Source organism: Dryobates pubescens, chromosome 4 (genome assembly GCF_014839835.1).
Source record: "Dryobates pubescens isolate bDryPub1 chromosome 4, bDryPub1.pri, whole genome shotgun sequence".
NCBI lineage: Eukaryota > Metazoa > Chordata > Aves > Piciformes > Picidae > Dryobates > Dryobates pubescens.
The window spans coordinates 32275181-32292728 of record NC_071615.1 but is presented as its reverse complement, the minus strand read 5'-3'; the positions used below and the strand labels follow the sequence as shown (position 1 = coordinate 32292728).

General features: G+C 51.5%; 1 protein-coding gene across 1 annotated transcript; it reads left to right on the top strand.

The window, feature by feature from the left end:
* The first annotated feature begins 11572 nt into the window (after nucleotides 1-11572).
* STEAP1 (STEAP family member 1) lies at nucleotides 11573-17548 on the top strand. Its single transcript, XM_054161382.1, has 5 exons — nucleotides 11573-11679; nucleotides 14155-14255; nucleotides 15175-15672; nucleotides 16555-16719; nucleotides 17144-17548. The coding sequence occupies exons 2-5, from the start codon at nucleotides 14163-14165 to the stop codon at nucleotides 17399-17401; spliced, it is 1014 nt and encodes a 337-aa protein (XP_054017357.1). The 5' UTR covers nucleotides 11573-11679; nucleotides 14155-14162; the 3' UTR covers nucleotides 17402-17548.

The following is a 17548-nucleotide window of genomic DNA, read 5'->3' as shown; positions in this document are numbered from 1 at the left end:
GGATTGGCACAGGCTGCCCAGGGAAGTGGTGCTGTCCCCATCCCTAGAGGTGTTCCAGAAATGTGTGGCCATGGCACCTGGGGCTATGGTGTAGTGGCCATGGTGGTGTTGGACTGAGGGTTCAACTCGTTCTTAGAGGTCCCATAACAATGTACCCACATCTAAATGTTTTTCTTCCCCACAGATTTATTTTCTACTCATCTTGTAAGAGGATAAACCCTGCCCTTAATCAGCAGCAATACAGGTAAGCTGATGCAGTGGAACAGTTCCTGTCTGCCACTGGAATCAGCCCTAATCCTGCTGCTTTGCAAAGGGAATTCACAGAAAGGGAATTTCCATTCTAAATTAAAACCCATCCTTTGCAGAAGTCCCTCAGCTGATCCTGCAGACCCAGAGAAGTTCTGCTAATCTGCACAGAGCTCAGGTGCACAGGACTGAAATTAAAGAGTTCTCCAAAGAGAAGTTGTGGTGGGTTGAAGTTTCCCCCCAACATCAACCTAAAACCACCACAGAAGTCCTTTTTCTCCTCATGATGTGAATGGGCAATGCCATTGTCTTGGACAGTGAGTAAGCTCTGGCTGCAGAAACTGGACCTGCCTTTAATCATGTATCAGTAGATTTTAGAAGGTCAGAAGTCTTCTAAAAGTGGTGATGGAATCATGGAATGGTTTGGGTTGGGAGGGACCTTGAGTTTATCTCCTCCAACCTCCCCACCACTGGCAGGGACACCTCTCAGCTAGACTCAGCTGCTCAAGGCCTCATCCAACCTGGCCTTCAACACCCCCAGGGAGGGGGCAGCCACAACCTCCCTGGGCAGCCTGCTCCAAGATCTCACCACCCTCCTACTAAAGAACTTCTTCCTCAGATCCAGTCTAACCCTGCTCTGCCTCAGCTTCAAACCATTCCCCCTTGTCCTGTCTCTAGACACCTTCAGGAAAACTCCCTCTGCAGCCTTCCTGTGGGATCCCTTCAGGTATACTTCAGTTTGTCCATGAACTGACATGAGAATGGAACTGGATGGTCTGTAAGATCCCTTCCAACCCAACCCATTCTCTGAATCTCTTTCCACAGCATTGTGTTCCCCTCCTGCTGGGGCTGTGCTGTCATTAACATCCCTGCTGGAGTGTTCCTTGCTGTCCTGTCCACTGCCTGTCAACAAACCCAGTTATTATTTAGTAAATATTTGTAACCTTCCTCTGCTTCTGTGTTTGTTGGGTTTGGAGTTTTTAAGCAAACCAAACAAGCTGTGTCAACATGAGGGAAAAAAGTCAGATGAGAAGAGAGGAAAACATTCTCTCCGTGTTTGGCTGCCTGCTCATCAAACAAAGCAGCCCCTCTGCACTGCTCAGGAGGACACAGCTGTTCACATTCAACAGCTTCGTCAGTGACCTGGATGAGGGGCTGGATGGGCCCTCACCCACTTTGCTGAGGGTACCCAACTGGGAGCAGTGGCTGAGACACCATCAGGTTGTGCTGCCATCCAGTGAGACCTGGCCAGGCAGGAGAGCTGGGCAAAGCGGAACCTCTTGAGGTGGGGTGTCAAGGGTGGAGGGCAAGCAGAAAGGGCCAGGCTCTTTTCAGTGGTGTCCTGTGATAGCACAAGGGGCAAGGGAACCCAAACTGGAACCCAGGAGATTCCATCTCAACAGGAGGAGAAACTTCTTTGGTGTGATAGTGCGGGAGGCCTGGAGCAGGCTGCCCAGAGAGGTTGTGAGGTTCTGGAGTCTCCTTCTCTGGAGACTTTCAAGCTCCATCTGGATGTGTTCCTGTGTGACCTGGCCTGGGTGACCCTGTCTTGGCAGGGGGGTTGGATTGGATGATTTCCACAGGTCCCTTCGATCCCCCACCTTTAAGTGACTCTATGACACACACTAATCCAAACAACTACACAGAGCAGTTAAAGTCAGAGGGAAAGAAAGCCTGCAAGGGTCCTTAAAGCTCATCTAGTTCCCTCAGCTGCTCCCCAGACCTGTCTTCCAGCTTCCAACCGGGCTGGCCAATAGTAAATGCATTTAAAACACGATACCTGACTTTGAACAGCAAAACTGTTTCTCCTTAGGTGCTCAAGAAACAACAATCAGCCATGACCTCCTGATGACAAAGCTAGGACTCACAAATCACTCCATCTGCTGGGTGATTCCCTCCAATCCTGGATGACTTCTCTCATATTCTGTATTCCTGTCCCTTTTTAATGCAAATGAAACATTCAGACCTTGATCAGGGTCCTTTCAAAGCAAATGAAATATTCAGGGACTGCTTTTGATATTGAAAGCACTTCCTGGAAGCCTGACTCCCTCTCTCCTCTCTCCATTTCCACTTGCAGAAGACCTTTCTAGTGCCATTCTGACAGATGCTTTCTTCCACAGAAGGCACCAGGCAAGGGTTTTAACACTTTCTCGACTTTGCCAGCCTTCCTATGTGCACCTCAGAACCAGCATAAATTACACAGCAGTTTGGTTCAGATGGCGATTCCTGGGGTGTTGCAGCTGTTCTGTGGAGTCCAATCGTGGCACATTAGAATTAAAGACCACAGAGTGATTGAACCATTGTTGTTGGCAAAGCCCTTTAAGCTCACCCAGCCCAACCATTCTCTAACTCTGCCAAGTTTGGGGGCTAAACCATGGCCCTCAGCACCAGGTCTCTGCCTTTTCAAAATACCTCCAGGTATGGGCATTCAGCCACCGCCCTGGGCAGCCTGTGCCAGGCTTTGAGAACCCTTTTGGGCAAGAAGTTTCTTCTAATTGATCTTTGAGGTCTCTTCCAACCTTGGTGATACTGTGATACTAATACTGTATAGTCTCCAATTTAAACCTCCCCTGGTGCAACTTGAGGCCACTTCTTCTCCCTGGAGCCTTCTCTTCCCCAGGCTGAACAGTCTGTCCCTATAGCTCCAGTCCTTTGCCCATTTTCATGCCCGTCTTTCAATAAGCTGCCTTTGGTTCTTGCCCCAGAGGCATGCCCAGCATTCCCTCCAGCCTACCTACCCAAAGGAAGGAGCAATTCCCCCTCCAAGGTCCCATCTGTGGTGGGTTTACTGCTAGATCTTGGCTATTAAGCCTTTTGCAGGGGCTAATTGTGTTGCCTCTTCCATAACCCTCCATGTGCAGAGCCAGAAGCAGGGAGCCTGCCTCACCTCCTCAGCTGGCAGAGCACGTCCTCAGCCATGCCACTTCCCAAAGCACAGACAGCAAACCAATCACACAGACAGATTCCTTCTCTGAGGAACACCTCCTACTCTGCCTGCATCCCAAGTACCTTCCAGACAGGCAACCTCTGGGGGCTTTTTCCTGCTCTTTTCTGGTTTCTGTAACAACAAGCCAGGAAGAGATTGCCAGAAATGGCCGATGTGGCACTTCAGGGCATGGTCCAGTGGCTTATGCAGGGCTTGGGGAGGTGTTTAGTCATCATAAGAGGAGGCTGAGGGGAGACCTCATTGCCCTCTACAAGGAGGTTGGAGCCAGGTGGGGTTTGGTCTCTTCTCCCTAGGAACAAGGGATAGGAGGAGAGGAGATGGCCTCCCCCTTGTACCAGGGGAAGTTTAGGTAGGAGATGAGAAGAAACTTCTTGCCTGAAAGGGTTCTCACAGCCTGACACAGGCTACCCAGGGAAGTGGCTGAATGCCCATCCCTGTTTCCAAGAAATGTGTGGCCATGGCACTTGGGGTCATGGTGGTGTTGGGTGAATGGTTGGACTGGATGATCTTGCTGATTCTGTGACTGTATGAACATTGCCCTGCCAATGAGCATGTCTTTGGAGATGCACTGAACCTTGTGAGACAGAAGCTACCCTTCAGCACAGGCTCAGCAAACACATTGAGAACCTCATTGCATTGGGACCATTCTGTGATTTCTAGGACTCTGCAAAAAGCTCTTCTTCAGGTGCCAAATTCACTGCAGAAATCCCAGAGCTGCTGCATGCCAAACCACCCTGCAACTCAGGGAGTTCTCCATTTCTTTGTAGTTTTCACTACACCTTTCCTAGTGCAGCCATTAATTTAAAATTGATTTCCTTATCCAAAAATGTGCTCTAATTGCACAAAAGGCTCCCCAGGGACAGGAACCATTAGTGGCATTCAGCCTGCTTTAGCCTCAAACCAGCAGATGTCAACAGGCTTGCAGTTTCCAGACACACAAATCAATGACATCATCCTCAAAGTAAAGAGGATCACAGAATAGTTTGGTTGGCAAAGCCCTTCAAGATCACCCAGCCCAACCATTCTCTAACTCTGCAAAGGCTGGGGCTAACCAATGGCCCTCAACACCACATGTCTGCCTCTTAGAAATACCTCCAGGCCCAGGGATTCAGCCACCTCCCTGGCAGCCTGTTCTTTCACAGCTATGCAGCCAGACATTCTGTAGGAGGCTGGATTTGTTGAGGTCTGTTCCTGAACAAGCCACCTGAGCTGCTGCTTAGAAATCACAGAATGGGTTGGGTTGGCAAAGCCCTTTCAGATAATCCAGTCCAACTGTTCTCTACCTCCACCGAGGCTGTAGCCAAGCCATGTTCCTCAGCAGCACATCCCTGCCACTTTAAGCTTGGTTGACATTAGTCTAAGAGCCATCAAGAGCTTGGGGTTTATTTTGAGCCCTGTGCCTTTGATCAGAACACATCACTTCCCACTTAGAACTTGTCTGCTGCTTTCATTTTGTTCCTTGCCATCACCTCCCGTGGTGTAAGAAGCAAAAGGTTTTCAATGAGAAGAAAGGTGAAGGCTGCTTTATGCTCTCCCCATGAAGCCTCATACCAAGGGTATGAGAAGCAGTGGAAGAAATTGGACAAAAGTGCTCAGGAAATGTTTAAAGCCCCATTAGATGTTAATAAAATTGTGATGTTTGGGAAATGAAATAGAAAGGCTGCTGTGGGCAAGGAGGGCTCCAGCTAAGATAAGCTCTGCATAAAAGCACCTTCTTAGCATTAAATGTTTGCAGTTGGCTGCTCTAAATCATCCTTTCTTTACCCCCTCTCCATGCTGTTTTCTTGGTTGCAACATTAGTGGCTGCTGCTCGTTTTGGCTTTGTCCTGTGATAATGGATAAAAGCTGCTGGGAAACCACTGGGAACGTGCTGGGAGCTGAAGGTGCATCTCTGCTGCTCCTAGGGCTGCCCACACTTGCTGCATGGGTCTGTTTGATGGTGTAACAAGCATGGCTACAGGTGACCATAGAATCATGGAATCATTAAGACTGGAAAAGCCCTCTAAGATCATCCAGTCCAACCTTCTACCCAACACCTCCATGGCAACTAAACCATGTCCCTAAGTGCCATGGCCACATGTTTCTTGTACCCCTCTGGGGCTGGTGACTCCAACAGCTCCATGGGCAGCCTGTCCCAGTGCCCCACCACTTTCAGCAAAGAAATTCTTCCTAATATCTCCTCTAAACCTGCCTGTCATAGCTTGAGGCCATTGAGGCAAAGCTTTCAAGTTGTTCCCTCGTGGTTCAGAGGAGATTTGGAAGGAGCATGAAAAGCTCCCATGTCCCACTAACCTGTGGTTCCTTCAGGCTCCTTTGGGAAGTTCAGAATTGCTGCCAGGGAACAGGACTGGCCCTGGGAAGAGGGCAGAGTAGAGCATCCCTGCAGCCAGACCATTCTTGCTCTGTCAGCATTCACTGGATACCTTGAGAGAGAAATAAAGAGCATGAGGTAAGGAGGGGGACCTGAAGAGAGATGTGGCTTGGACACAAAGGGAGAAGTTAAGTCATCAGTTCTTGGTGTAACCAGAGTTAGAGACAAAATATAAAATCCACAGATTATCCACATCCAGTTTATTGTCTGGGGTAGAGTCACAGAGCCGAGGATTATATAATGGAATCATGGAGTCAGAGAGTCATGGAATCATAGAATTATAGAATTATGGAATCATACAACTGTCAAGGTTGGAAGAGACCTTTTAGATCATCACATTCTGGATGAGATACTTTTGACAAAGGCATGGAGTGACAGGACAGAATCACAGAATATCTTTGGTTGGAAGACATCTTCAAGATCATCTAGTCCAACCTTTGACCCAGCGCTCCAAGACCACCACGAAATGAGGGGTGAAGGCTTCAGACAGGAAGAAGTTCAACATAAGGAAGCAATTCTTGCCCATGAGTGTGGGGAGGAACTGGAACAGGGTGCCCAGAGAAGCTGTGGAGTCTCCAAGCCTGGAAGTGTTGAAAGGCCAGGTTGATGGGGGTCTTGAGCAAGCTGGGCTGGTGAGAGGTGTCCCTATCTATGGCAGGGGGTTGGAACTGGGTGATCTTGAAGGTCCCTTCCAACCCACCCCAATCCGGGATTCTATGATTTAATTAGGACAAGTTAACAGCTGTTTGCAATTGCTATCAAAACTGCCCAGACATTGCAAACTGAGCTCATTTGAGGAATTTATAGCTGGGGGTCCTCAAAAGAAGGAGAAACCCAAAGCACAGAATCCCTGCAGCACCTTCATTCAATATAATCACAACTTTTGTACATCCAGAGAGACATGTGGCTCCACACATTCAGCGTATCTCCTGCCAGTGTCCTTCCCTGCTTGACTTGAGTCATGGTGAGAAAAAACATGAATTCTTCAATAAATTGACTGAAAGCTGAGGAAAAGAGGAACAGCATCTCCAATGCCCAGTGTGGGATTAAAGGATTGCTCCCAGCAGAGTCAGGATTGATTTTCCCATCCTCAATGTCAAGCTAATTTGTTTCAAATTTTAATGGGATTGACCTACACCAATACCCACCAGCCAGGAAAACCTTCTAAGAATGTACCATCTCCAAGCCCTGCACTAGGGGGACCCAATTCCAGCTTGAAGTTTTTGGTATAAACTAGGAAATGTCTTCTGAGGTGGTTCCAGCTTGGGGGGCGTTGAACTGGGGCCTGATTAACAGAGCTGCATGAGGGAACTGACTGCACCCTGAGTAAGCTTGCAGATGGCACCAAGCTGCAGGCAGTGTTGGTCTGATGGAGGGCAGGAAGGCTCTGCAGAGGGACCTGGCCAGGCTGAATCCATGGACAGAGGGGATGAGATTCAGCAAGGCCAAGGCCTGGGTCCTGCACTTGGCTCACAACAACCCCATGAAGGCTCCAGGCGGTGGGCAGAGGGTCTGGAAAGTGCCCAGCAGAGAAAGACCTGGGGGTGCTGGGTGACAGCAGCTGAAGATGAGCCAGGGTGTGCCCAGGTGGCCAAGAAGGCCACCAGCATCCTGGCCTGGGTCAGCAATGGTGTGGCCAGCAGGAGCAGGGCAGGGATTGTCCTCCTGCACTCAGCAGTGGGGAGGCTACACCTGGAGTGCTGTGTTCAGTTTTGGGTCCTGCACTCCAAGAAGGACATTGAGGGAGTGGGGCAGGTCCAGAGAAGGGCAAGGAAGCTGGGGAAGGGTCAGAACAGGGCTGGTGAGGAGCAGCTGAGGGACCTGGAGAAGAGGAGGCTGAAGTGAGACCTCATTGCTCTTTACAGCTCCCTGAAAGGAGGCTGGAGCCATCCCTGGAGGTGTTCAAGAAAGGTGTGGCCATGGCACTTGGGGATAAGGTTTGATGGGCATAGTGATGTTGGACTGGTGGTTGGACTCGGTGATCTTAGAGGGCTTTTCCCACCCAGGCAGTTCTCTGACTCTGTGCCTCTCAAGCCTCAGGTGCATTCAGCCTTCCGTGCAAACCTTCCACGAGTCTAGTGCTGCTTTTTCCTGTGCCTTCACTGCCACCCTTTGGTCAAACTCCCTCCTTGCTGCTTGTCTCTTTTTTATTTGGGTCTTTTATTGGTTTTTATTGGTTTTGTTTGTTTTCTTTCCTTTCAAAGCAAGACCCAAAGAGCAAAACAAAGCCCCAGACTGCAAACTCAGAAGCACACCCAGAGTCCCAGAACGTGCAAGGTGGTACAAATGCAATTCAAATGCTGGCACAGGCTGCCCAGGGAGGTTGTGGATGCCCCCTCCCTGGAAGTGTTCAAGGCCAGGCTAAATGGAGAAGCTGGGCTGGTGAGAGGTGTCCCTGCCCATGGCATGGGGTTGGGTGATCTTTGGGGTCCCTTCCAAGCCAACCCATTCTGTCATTTTCCAGAGCTGAACAATGCTCTGGTAAGCCTGTCTTATCCTGGTTGTAGTTTAGTCCTTCATGCTGAACAGAGCATGTGTGTGATGGTGACAAATATGTAAGGATATGGCAGGAGTCATCTTCTGGAGGCAAAACACTCTTGCATTATTGGCAGCCTGGCAGCCCTTTCTTCTGGAGAATATTTTCACTGGGAGGAGTCTGTGGTCAGAGCAGTTCATCTGCAGCTGCAGCTGCTCTAGAGAGCTTTGGGAACAGCTTGCCAAATGGTTGGAGAAGTGGTGCAGCCTTCCAGTAACTCCCAGGCCTGCATATCATCATACCAGCCCTTACTTGTGCTCTAAAGTTGTTGAGTAAGCTAAGCGTAACTACTGTGGTCTGGAAGGTGACACTAGGGTGCCCTTGGGTGACTCAGGAATGATACTGCACAGGGGGAAGTGGTGTGGAAGGGTGGAAACCATTCCCTGTAATTTAAACAAGGTCAGAAGGGTTTGGTTCAGCTTTTGAAACAATGGTTGGCTTTCCAGGATGGTGCTGGAGGGGGTTGTCAAGGAGTCACTGAGGTCCTGAGGGACTTGAGAGGCTGAGAGCCCTGGGATTGTTGAGCCTGGAGAGAAGCAGCCTGAGAGGGGATCTGATCAATGCCTGTAAATAACTCAGAGGTAGGGGACAAGAAGGGGCCAGGCTCTTTTCAGAGGTGTCCTGTGACAGGACCAGAGGCAATGGACACACACAGGAACTCAGGAAGTTCCACCCCTCAGCATGAGGAGAAACTTCTCTGCTGTGAGGGTGCTGGAGGCCTGGAGCAGGCTGCCCAGAGAGGTGGTGGAGTCTCCTTCGCTGGAGACTTTCAAGCCCCATCTGGATGTGTTCCTGTGTGACCTGCCCTGGGTGATCTCCAGAGGTCCCTTCCAACTCCTACCATTCTATGATTCTATGGCTTACAGCAGATCCTCCCTGAGGAGGAGCATGGAGGAACTGGGCTTGTTTGATCTGGTGAGGAGCAGACTAGGGGGTGGTGCAGTAGCAACCCTCTAACCCTTGTAGGGGTGTCATGGAAGGTGAGGAAGCTCAGCTCCTGCTGGTATTGCCAGAGAGCATAGGAGGAGTCAGGGATCACAAACTGCCATTTGTAGGTTCTTTTGGGGTATTAGAAAAAAAACCTTTTTCCTGTGAAGACAGTGCAAACCAGAGGGAGTGTGGAATCCAGGAAAAGGCATGGAATAACAGGATGAGGGGAGGTGGTTGAATCCCCATCCCTGGAGGTGTTTCCAACAGGCAGAGATGTGCCTCTGAGGGCCATGGCAGAGATAGAGAATGGTTGAGCTGGATGATGAGGCTGAACAACCCCAACTCTCTCAGCCTGTCCCCACAGCAGAGGTGCTCCAGTCCTCCGATCATCTTTGTGGCCTCCTCTGGACCCCCTCCATCAGGTCCATGTCCTTGCATCCCTTGCAGAAAAGTAACTAAGCAAAGCAGAAATGCACTGGTAAAGGCAGCTCAAAATAAACCCAAGAAGTTAAGGTTCTGTTCCAACAAAAGAGACAGAATTCTTCTTTTCTCCCCTCTAAGGCAAGCTCTTTTCTGCCACATACAGTGTTCAGCTGGAGTCCACATCCACTGCACATCTACTGAGAAGAAGAAAAAAACCTAACATATTCCCAGGGTAGAAAGAGATGGAACATGGCATCATTTCTAGGAAGACATCCTGAAGAAGACACAATGAGCTCTGAATGAACACAGACAGCTGTGGGACAGACTGGCCACGACTGCTGCAATGTCAGCAAGTCAGGAGATGTTGAAATCCCACTAAAGAACTCAAGATACCCACTGAAAGAAGTCAAAATACCCACTGAAAGGAGAGCTACCCAAGGTAATGACAGCTAACACAATTGTGACCCAGATTTCAGGAGACAGCTGCCTTTTCAGAAATGCCACCACAAAAAGATGTTAGATGATGGCAAATGGGGGGAAAAAAGGAACTGTAAAGTGAGAGCAGCTGAGGTTAGAAGCAGGATTTAATACAGCGTTGGGTCGTGCTGGGAGAGGGACAGGTTTGGAAGAAGCAGCAGGGAAGGGAGGACAAACTGGAAGGCAAGGAGAAGGTTTTACCTTTATCAGCAATCTGGACAAGATCCATGGCTCCCTCAGTCAGTTTGCAGATGACACCAAGCTGCAGGCAGTGTTGGTCTGATGGAGGGCAGGAAGGCTCTGCAGAGGGACCTGGTCAGGCTGAATCCATGGACTGAGGCCAGTGGGATGAGAGTCAACAAGGCCAAGGGCTGGGTCCTGCACTTGGCTCACAACAACCCCATGAAGGCTCCAGGCTGGGGGCAGAGGGGCTGGGAACTGCCCAGCAGAGAAAGACCTGGGGGTGCTGGGTGACAGCAGCTGAGGATGAGCCAGGCTGTGCACAGGTAGCAAAGAAGGCCACCAGCATCCTGGCCTGGATCAGCAATGATGTGGCCAGCAGGAGCAGGGCAGGGATTGTCCTCCTGCACTCAGCAGTGGGGAGGCCACACCTGGAGTGCTGGGTTCAATTTTGGGTCCCTCACTCCAAGAAGGACCTTGAGAGGCTAGGCCAGGACCAGAGAAGGGCAAGGAAGCTGGAGAAGGGTCTGGAAAACATGGCTGGTGAGGAGCAGCTGAGGGGCCTGGGGGTGTTTCCTAACATCTGGAGAAGAGGAGGCTGAGGTGAGACCTCATTGCTCTTTACAGCTCCCTGAGAGGAGGCTGGAGCCAGATGGAGGTTGGGATCTTCTTCCTACTACCAGGTGATAGCAGGAGAGGAAATGGCCTGAAATTGTACCAGGGGAGGTTGAGTTTGGACATGAGAAGAAACTTCTTGCCTGAAAGGGTTCTCACAGCCTGGCACAGGCTGCCTGGGGAGGTGGCTGAATGCCCTTCCCTGGAGGTGTTTCCAAGAGGCAGAGATGTGGTGCTGAGGGCCATGGTTTAGCCCCAGCCTTGGCAGTTAGGGAATGGTTGTGCTGGGTGATGGCTCTGCCATCAAAAGCCATTCTATGATTCTACAGCACCTACATCCCGTAGTCCATAGGTGCGATGTGAACACAAGCACCAAGAGCAGCACCAGAGCTGCATGTCGCTGGCAGCTGGTGGGGTCGGGGCACCCCCGCGGGGCACCCTGCTGAGCTCCCTGGCAGAGGCGGGGGCAGGGGCGCTGCTGGCAGGCGAGGGGAGCCGGGGAGGCCGCGCAGCTCGGCGCCTGCCCCTGCTGCTCCGTGGCAGGGCGGGGAGGCCGCAGGTGGCAGCCGCCCTTTGTCCGGCCGAGGTCCCAGCAGCCCCACGGCCGGGAGCTGCGTGGGGCGGCCGGGCGGGCGATGCTGGACGGAGACCCCGAGGCCACGGCCCGTGCGGTGCCCGGGACGGGGAAGGGGACCGCGGTTCAGCCGCTGCCGCCGCGGAGGGGCGCGGGATGGGCGCGGAAGGCGGAGCCGCGAGGGGAGGTGGAGGCTGCGGGTAGAAACCCTGCGCCGCTCCCCTCCTCTGAGGCCGGCTGAGCCCTGCGGGAAACCGGAGCCCGCCTTCTTCCAGAGGGCAGGGCACCGGCTGCGCCCCACTGACGGAGCCGGGCCGGGCCCCGCCGCCTCCCGGCCTCCAGCGGGCAGCGCGGGCAGCGCGGACGGCGGCCCGAGGTAGGTGAACCCCTGAGCTGCGGCCGGCGCGGGGCGCGGGGCTTCGGCTGCCCCTTGGCCGCTGTCGGGAGCGAGGCGCACCGGCACGGACCCGGCTCGGCGTCCCAGCGCCTCGCGGCTGAGGGGCGTCGGGTTGGCGCCCACCCGGCCCCGCTCCGCCCCGAGGGCTCTGGGGCTGCCCCGGGCGGACTTTGACCGAGCAGAAAAGCCCGGTCCTGCTCACACCCCTGCCTCCTCTCGCTCTCCACGCAGCTCGCCTGGGGAAGTTCTGCACTGGTGTCCCCAGAGCTTTCAGCGCCCTGCAGCAGGCGCTTTAAAACCAGGCGGCTGTGGCTGAGACTTCAGGCTGTTACTATCCGATGTGGCTCGGGGACCTGAGGGTGTTTAGTCTGGAGAAAAGGAGGTTGAGAGGAGACCTCATTGCTCTCTGCAGCTCCCTGCAAGGAGGCTGGAGCCACGTGGGGATTGGTTTCTCCCTAGGAACAAATGACAGGAGGAGAGCAAAGGGCCTCAAATTGCACCAGGGGACGTTTAGGTTGGAGATGAGAAGAAACTTCTTGCCTGAAAGGGTTCTCATAGCCTGGCACAGGCTGGCCAGGGAGGTGGCTGAATGCCCATGGATTAGTGGCCATGGTGGTGGTGCATTGATGGTTGGAGTCGACCTTAGAAGGCTTTTCCAACCCAAATAGTTCTGTGATTCTATGAAAGGGACTTAGTCACTGTCCTGTGCCTCTTCCATCACCTCATCATTATTATCACAGCCTGTTTGTTTTGTCCACTGTTCTTTTGTGGTGGAGCCAGATCTGGAGCCCTTCACTCCAGAAGAGCTCCTGTTGACCTTGGAGGATGTTTTCATGGGATAGTATCAGCCTGCACAGTGCAGATCCCTGTGGGTTCAGCGCTGCACTGAGCGTGTTTGCTGCCTACAAAACACAGCAGCGTTGGAAACTTGGCTTTCTGCAGCTGGACCTCTTCCATTTTTGTCCCCAGCTGCCTCCCAGAGCACATGGGGTGTGAACTGAGGTTGAATGTTACTACAACTGTTTTCTTTAGTAACACTTGTGGCTTAGATAAAATTAAAGCCAGGTTTGGATGACACCTTGAGCAGCCTGGTCCAGTGGGAGGTGTCCCTGACCATGTCAGGGGATGATCTTTCAGGTCATTCCAACCCAACCCATTCTGTGATTCTCTGGGAATGGGATGTGTGGCAAGAACTGTTTATGATCAACACTAACCCTGAGCTAGGAGCTACTCCTGGACTCTTCATTTCAAAGCTTTCTAACTCAAGACTGATGGCACTGTAAGAATCAGGTGCATCAAGGTTTTCCACAAAGAATGTCCCAGTCTAAAACATGCTTCTAGCTCCCAGGGCAGTGTGGTAGTCAGAAGAAGCACGTGGCTGGGATCACTGGAGGTGTTTAAGAAGAGACTGGATGGGGCGCTTGGTGCCATGGTTTAGTTGATTAGATGGTGTTGGGTGATAGGTTGGACTTGATGATCTCAAAGGTCTTTTCCAACTTGGTTTATTCTATTCTGGTCTGGTCTAGTCTAGTCTAGTCTATCACTGTGTGAGCTGCTGCAGACTGGTGATGCTAATAGTTGAAAGTTCAGCAGAGACCAGCAGAGGAAAAAGAATGACAAAGTAGCAAAGATCCAAGCCACAGGCTGCTCTGAACAATTGTGAGAAATCAATCTGGAATTCACATTGTTTCTAGCTGTGAAAATGCCTCTCCTGCTGTGTGTGACAGAGTGATGCACATGGGAAGAATCCTTCCCGCAGGGTCTGAGAGTCATGGAATTCTTTTGGTTGGAAAAGCCTTCTAAGATCAACTCCAACCATCAACGCAACACCACCATGGCCACTAAACCATGGCCCCAAGTGTCATGGCCACACATTTCTTGGACACCTACAGGGATGGAGACTGCACCACCTCCCTGGGCAGCCTGTGCCAGGCTTTGAGAACTCTTTCAGTCAAGAAGTTTTTTCTCATGTCCAACCTAAACCTCTGCTGGTACAACTTGAGGCCATCTCCTCTCCTCCTATCCCTTGTTCCTGGGCAGAAGAGGCCAACCCCCACCTGGCTCCTGCCTCCTTTCATGGAGCTGTACAGAGCAATGAGGTCTCCTCTCAACCTCCTTTTCTTCAGACTAAACACCCCCAGGTCCCTGAGCCACAAACTTTATTGGTGCAATTGACAACCTTCACCTGAATGAACGAATTCCTTTTAGGGGTGACATGAGCACTCAGCTTAATTATTTGTCATAAGTGCTGCTGTTGTGTTGATTCATCTCCTCTTTTGGTCTCAAAAAACCCCAGCTGAACTTTCCTCCAAGGACGGGTTTCCCTTTCCCTAGGTTATCGTAACTCCAGCAAATGGCAGAGGAGAGGGGAGAAAACATTTTGAGGGAGAACAGGCTTCAAACTGCCAGAAGGGCATTTCCAAACTTGTTTTCCATCCTGTGTTTGTTTTGCAGGCAGTTTGCACAATGGAGGAGAGGGAAGGTGAGAGTCCTGGCATTGATCAGAATGCAGGCCAGAGCATCACGCCAAGCAGAAACACAGGAAACCTCAGCAGCTGGGTAATGTCCCTGGGAAAAAGCAGCTCTTGTGTCCCACACAACTGGATCCTGTCCAGAATCACTGGGTTCCTATCACACTGGTGTGTCACCAGTTCTGCTAAAGGCTTGTCACAATATTGACATGGAGAGATAAAAAGATCAAGAGCATCTCATTGAGTTCAGCCACAGCCCATACTCAGAACTACACAGCCTGGGCCAGCTGCAACTGCAGCAGCTGAGGCACTGGGTGCATTTGACCAGAGGAGCAAAGCTCTGGAGGAATCATTTGGGATTTATAATAGAAAATTTATTTTTAGAGAAGTCTTCACATCAAGGGAGGGGATTCTGCCCCTCTGCTCTGCTGAGACCCCACCTGCAGTGCTGGGGCCAGCTCTGGGACCCTCAACAGCTGGTGCTGTAAGAGGCTGTGCAATGTTCCACTTCAGGGCACCCATCTTGCTTTGGGGGCAAAACATCCTGGAACTCAAATCTGTGTCACCACAGATGATGAATGATGAGTGAGGAATCTGCTGAAAGTGCCTGCTCAGCTCCTGGCTGTGCTGTTTGAATCACAGGGTCATTAAGGTTGGAAGAGACCTTGAAGGTCATCCAGTCCAACCATCAACTCACCACCACATTGGCCACTAAACCATGGCCCCAGGTGCTATTGGCACATGTTTCTGGAACATCTGCAGTGCTGGGGACTCCACCACCTCCCTGGGCAGCCTGTGCCAATCCCTGAACACTGTTGCAGTGGAGGAATTGTTCCTGATCTCCAACTCAACCCTCCCCTGGCACACTCAAGCCAATTCCCAAGCTCCAGTGTGTATCTTTTGTGTCTGCTTTGGATGCAGTCTGGTGTAGATGCTAGCATGGCAACTAAACAGTGTCCAGTGTTTAATCCTGAACTGACCTGGTGTATCCTCTCTGTCCCTTGCAGGCTGTGGACATCCAAGCCATCAGTCCACCAGAAGCAGTCCATCAAGCACAGCCTTTTGGTGAGTTTAAACTGTCTCCAGAGCAGAAGTGGCAGCAGGCTCTGTTCCCTAAGTGGCACTTGCCTCTGAAGATAGCTGCTGTGCTGTCAGCAGTCACCTTTGTGTACACTGCCCTCAGAGATGTCCTGTATCCTTTTCTGAGCAGGAAGGAAAATGCCTGCTATAAAATTCCAATCCTTGTGGTCAACAAAGTGCTGCCTGTGGTTTCTATCACCCTTTTGGCACTGGTGTATTTGCCAGGACTGCTGGCTGCTGCCTTCCAGCTGTACTTTGGCACCAAGTACAAGAGGTTCCCACAGTGGCTGGACAGATGGATGTCCTCAAGGAAGCAGTTTGGACTTCTCAGTTTCCTCCTGGCTGCCATGCATGCCTGCTACAGCCTGTGCTACCCCATGAGGAGGTCTTACAGATACAAGCTGCTGAACTGGGCCTTCCAGCAGGTACTATGGGTGCACAGCTGCCAACCTTTCTCTCTTCTGAAAACCTTCACTTTGGGCACTCACAGATTGCATCAACCTTGAAGGGGTCCTGGAAGGGCATCTTGTCCAATCTCCCTGCAGTCAGCCAGGACACCTCCAACTAGAGCAGGTTGCTAAGGGCCACATCAAGTTCGACCTTGAATGGTTCCTGGGACAGGACCTCAACCCCCCCAATACAGGAAGGGCATGGACCTGATGGAGTAGATCCAGAGGAGGGCCATGAAAATGATAAGGGGGCTGGAGCAGCTCTGCTATGGGGACAGGCTGAGGGGACTGGGCTTGTTCAGCCCAGAGAAGAGAAGTAGAGCAGACTTCCAATATGTGAAGGGGCTACAAGAATGCTGCAGAGGGACTGTTTGCAAAGGCCTGCAGGGACAGGATGAGGGGCAATGGTTTGAAATGAGAGCAGAGCAGATTTAGATTGGATGTGAGGAATGAGTTCTGCACCATGAGGGTGCTGGAACACTGCAACAGGTTGCCCAGGGAAGAGGTTGAGGCCTCATGCCTGGACATATTCAAGGTCAGGCTGGAGAAGGCTCTGAGCAAGCTGCTCTAGTGGAGGATGTCCCTGCTGACTGTGGGGTGCTTGGACTGGATAACCTTTGGAGGTGCCTTCCAACCAAAACAATTCTATGATTCTATGGAGGTGTTTCCAAGAGGTAGAGATGTGCTGAGGGCCATGGCTTAGCCCCAGCCTTGGCAGAGTTAGAGAAAGGTTGGACTAGATGAGCTTAAAGGGCTTTGCCAACCCAAACCATTCCATGACTCAGGTGACCTCACCTGTATTTCACACAGCAGCTCCATGTCCAAGCTTCCATTCCAAATCCTGTGTTGTTTTGGCAGGTGAAACAGAAGAAGGAAAATGCCTGGATTGAAGATGACGTTTGGAGGATGGAGATCTATGTGTCTGTGGGAATTCTGGGCCTTGCTTTGCTGGCCGTGCTGGCAATCACATCAATCCCATCTGTTAGTCACTCCCTGACCTGGAGAGAGTTCCACTGTATCCAGGTAGCTATTGGTGTCATGGCTGATGTCACGAGGCCTTTGTAGGGTTATGTGTCAGCAGCTAAGGCCAGCAGGGCTTGGGAACATGAGGCACAGAGGAATTAGTGAGTCCAGTCTAGAAGCTTCTTCCATACTCTTGTTGATTGCTTTGCAAGAAATATTCAATTCTTGTTTTGTCAGGGGAAAAGGCTGTCAGGTTCAGCTGGTATGTGGTCATGGCACTTGGGGCCATGGTTAGTGGCCATGGTGGTGTTGGGTGGATAGTTGGACTGGATGATCTTAGAGGGCTTTTCCAACCCAAACAATTCTATGACTCCATGACCCTGTTGAGGCCCTTCCTGATTTCCATATTTACTCAACAGAGTCCCCCTTGTGCCAAGCTGGATCCCAGCCCCTAGCTCATTGTGCTTTATTTCTGTCTTTCCAGGGCAAGATGGGATATTTAGCTCTGCTGCTGTGCACCCTGCACGCCCTGGTGTTTGCTTGGAACAAGTGGGTTGATGTTAACCAGTTCATCTTGTACACGCCACCCTCCTTCATGGTAGCAGTGTTCCTTCCTCTGGTCGTCCTGCTGGGCAAAGGCACACTGCTCTTGCCATGCTTTAGGAAGAGGATCAAACAGATCAGGTGTGGCTGGGAAGCTGATACACCCTCCAATCAAACCAGCATCACCTCCAGACTGTAGGTCTCACAAGGACATTAGTCTGTGGATGTCCACCTGCTCAGGCTATGAGATGTTCACTCACAAGCTCCATTCTCCTGTGTTCTGTAGATGTTTCTTGCTCTCTTCTTATTTCTCCTGCAGGAGGATGGGGTTCTTGATGCTGTTTGG

Coding starts and splice junctions, on each gene's coding strand:
- STEAP1 (XM_054161382.1), top strand. CDS start 14,163: ATGGAGGAGAGGGAAGGTGAGAGTCCTGGCATTGATCAGAATGCAGGC. Junction 14,256..15,174: donor CAGGAAACCTCAGCAGCTGG/GTAATGTCCCTG, acceptor TGTCCCTTGCAG/GCTGTGGACATCCAAGCCAT. Junction 15,673..16,554: donor TGAACTGGGCCTTCCAGCAG/GTACTATGGGTG, acceptor TTGTTTTGGCAG/GTGAAACAGAAGAAGGAAAA.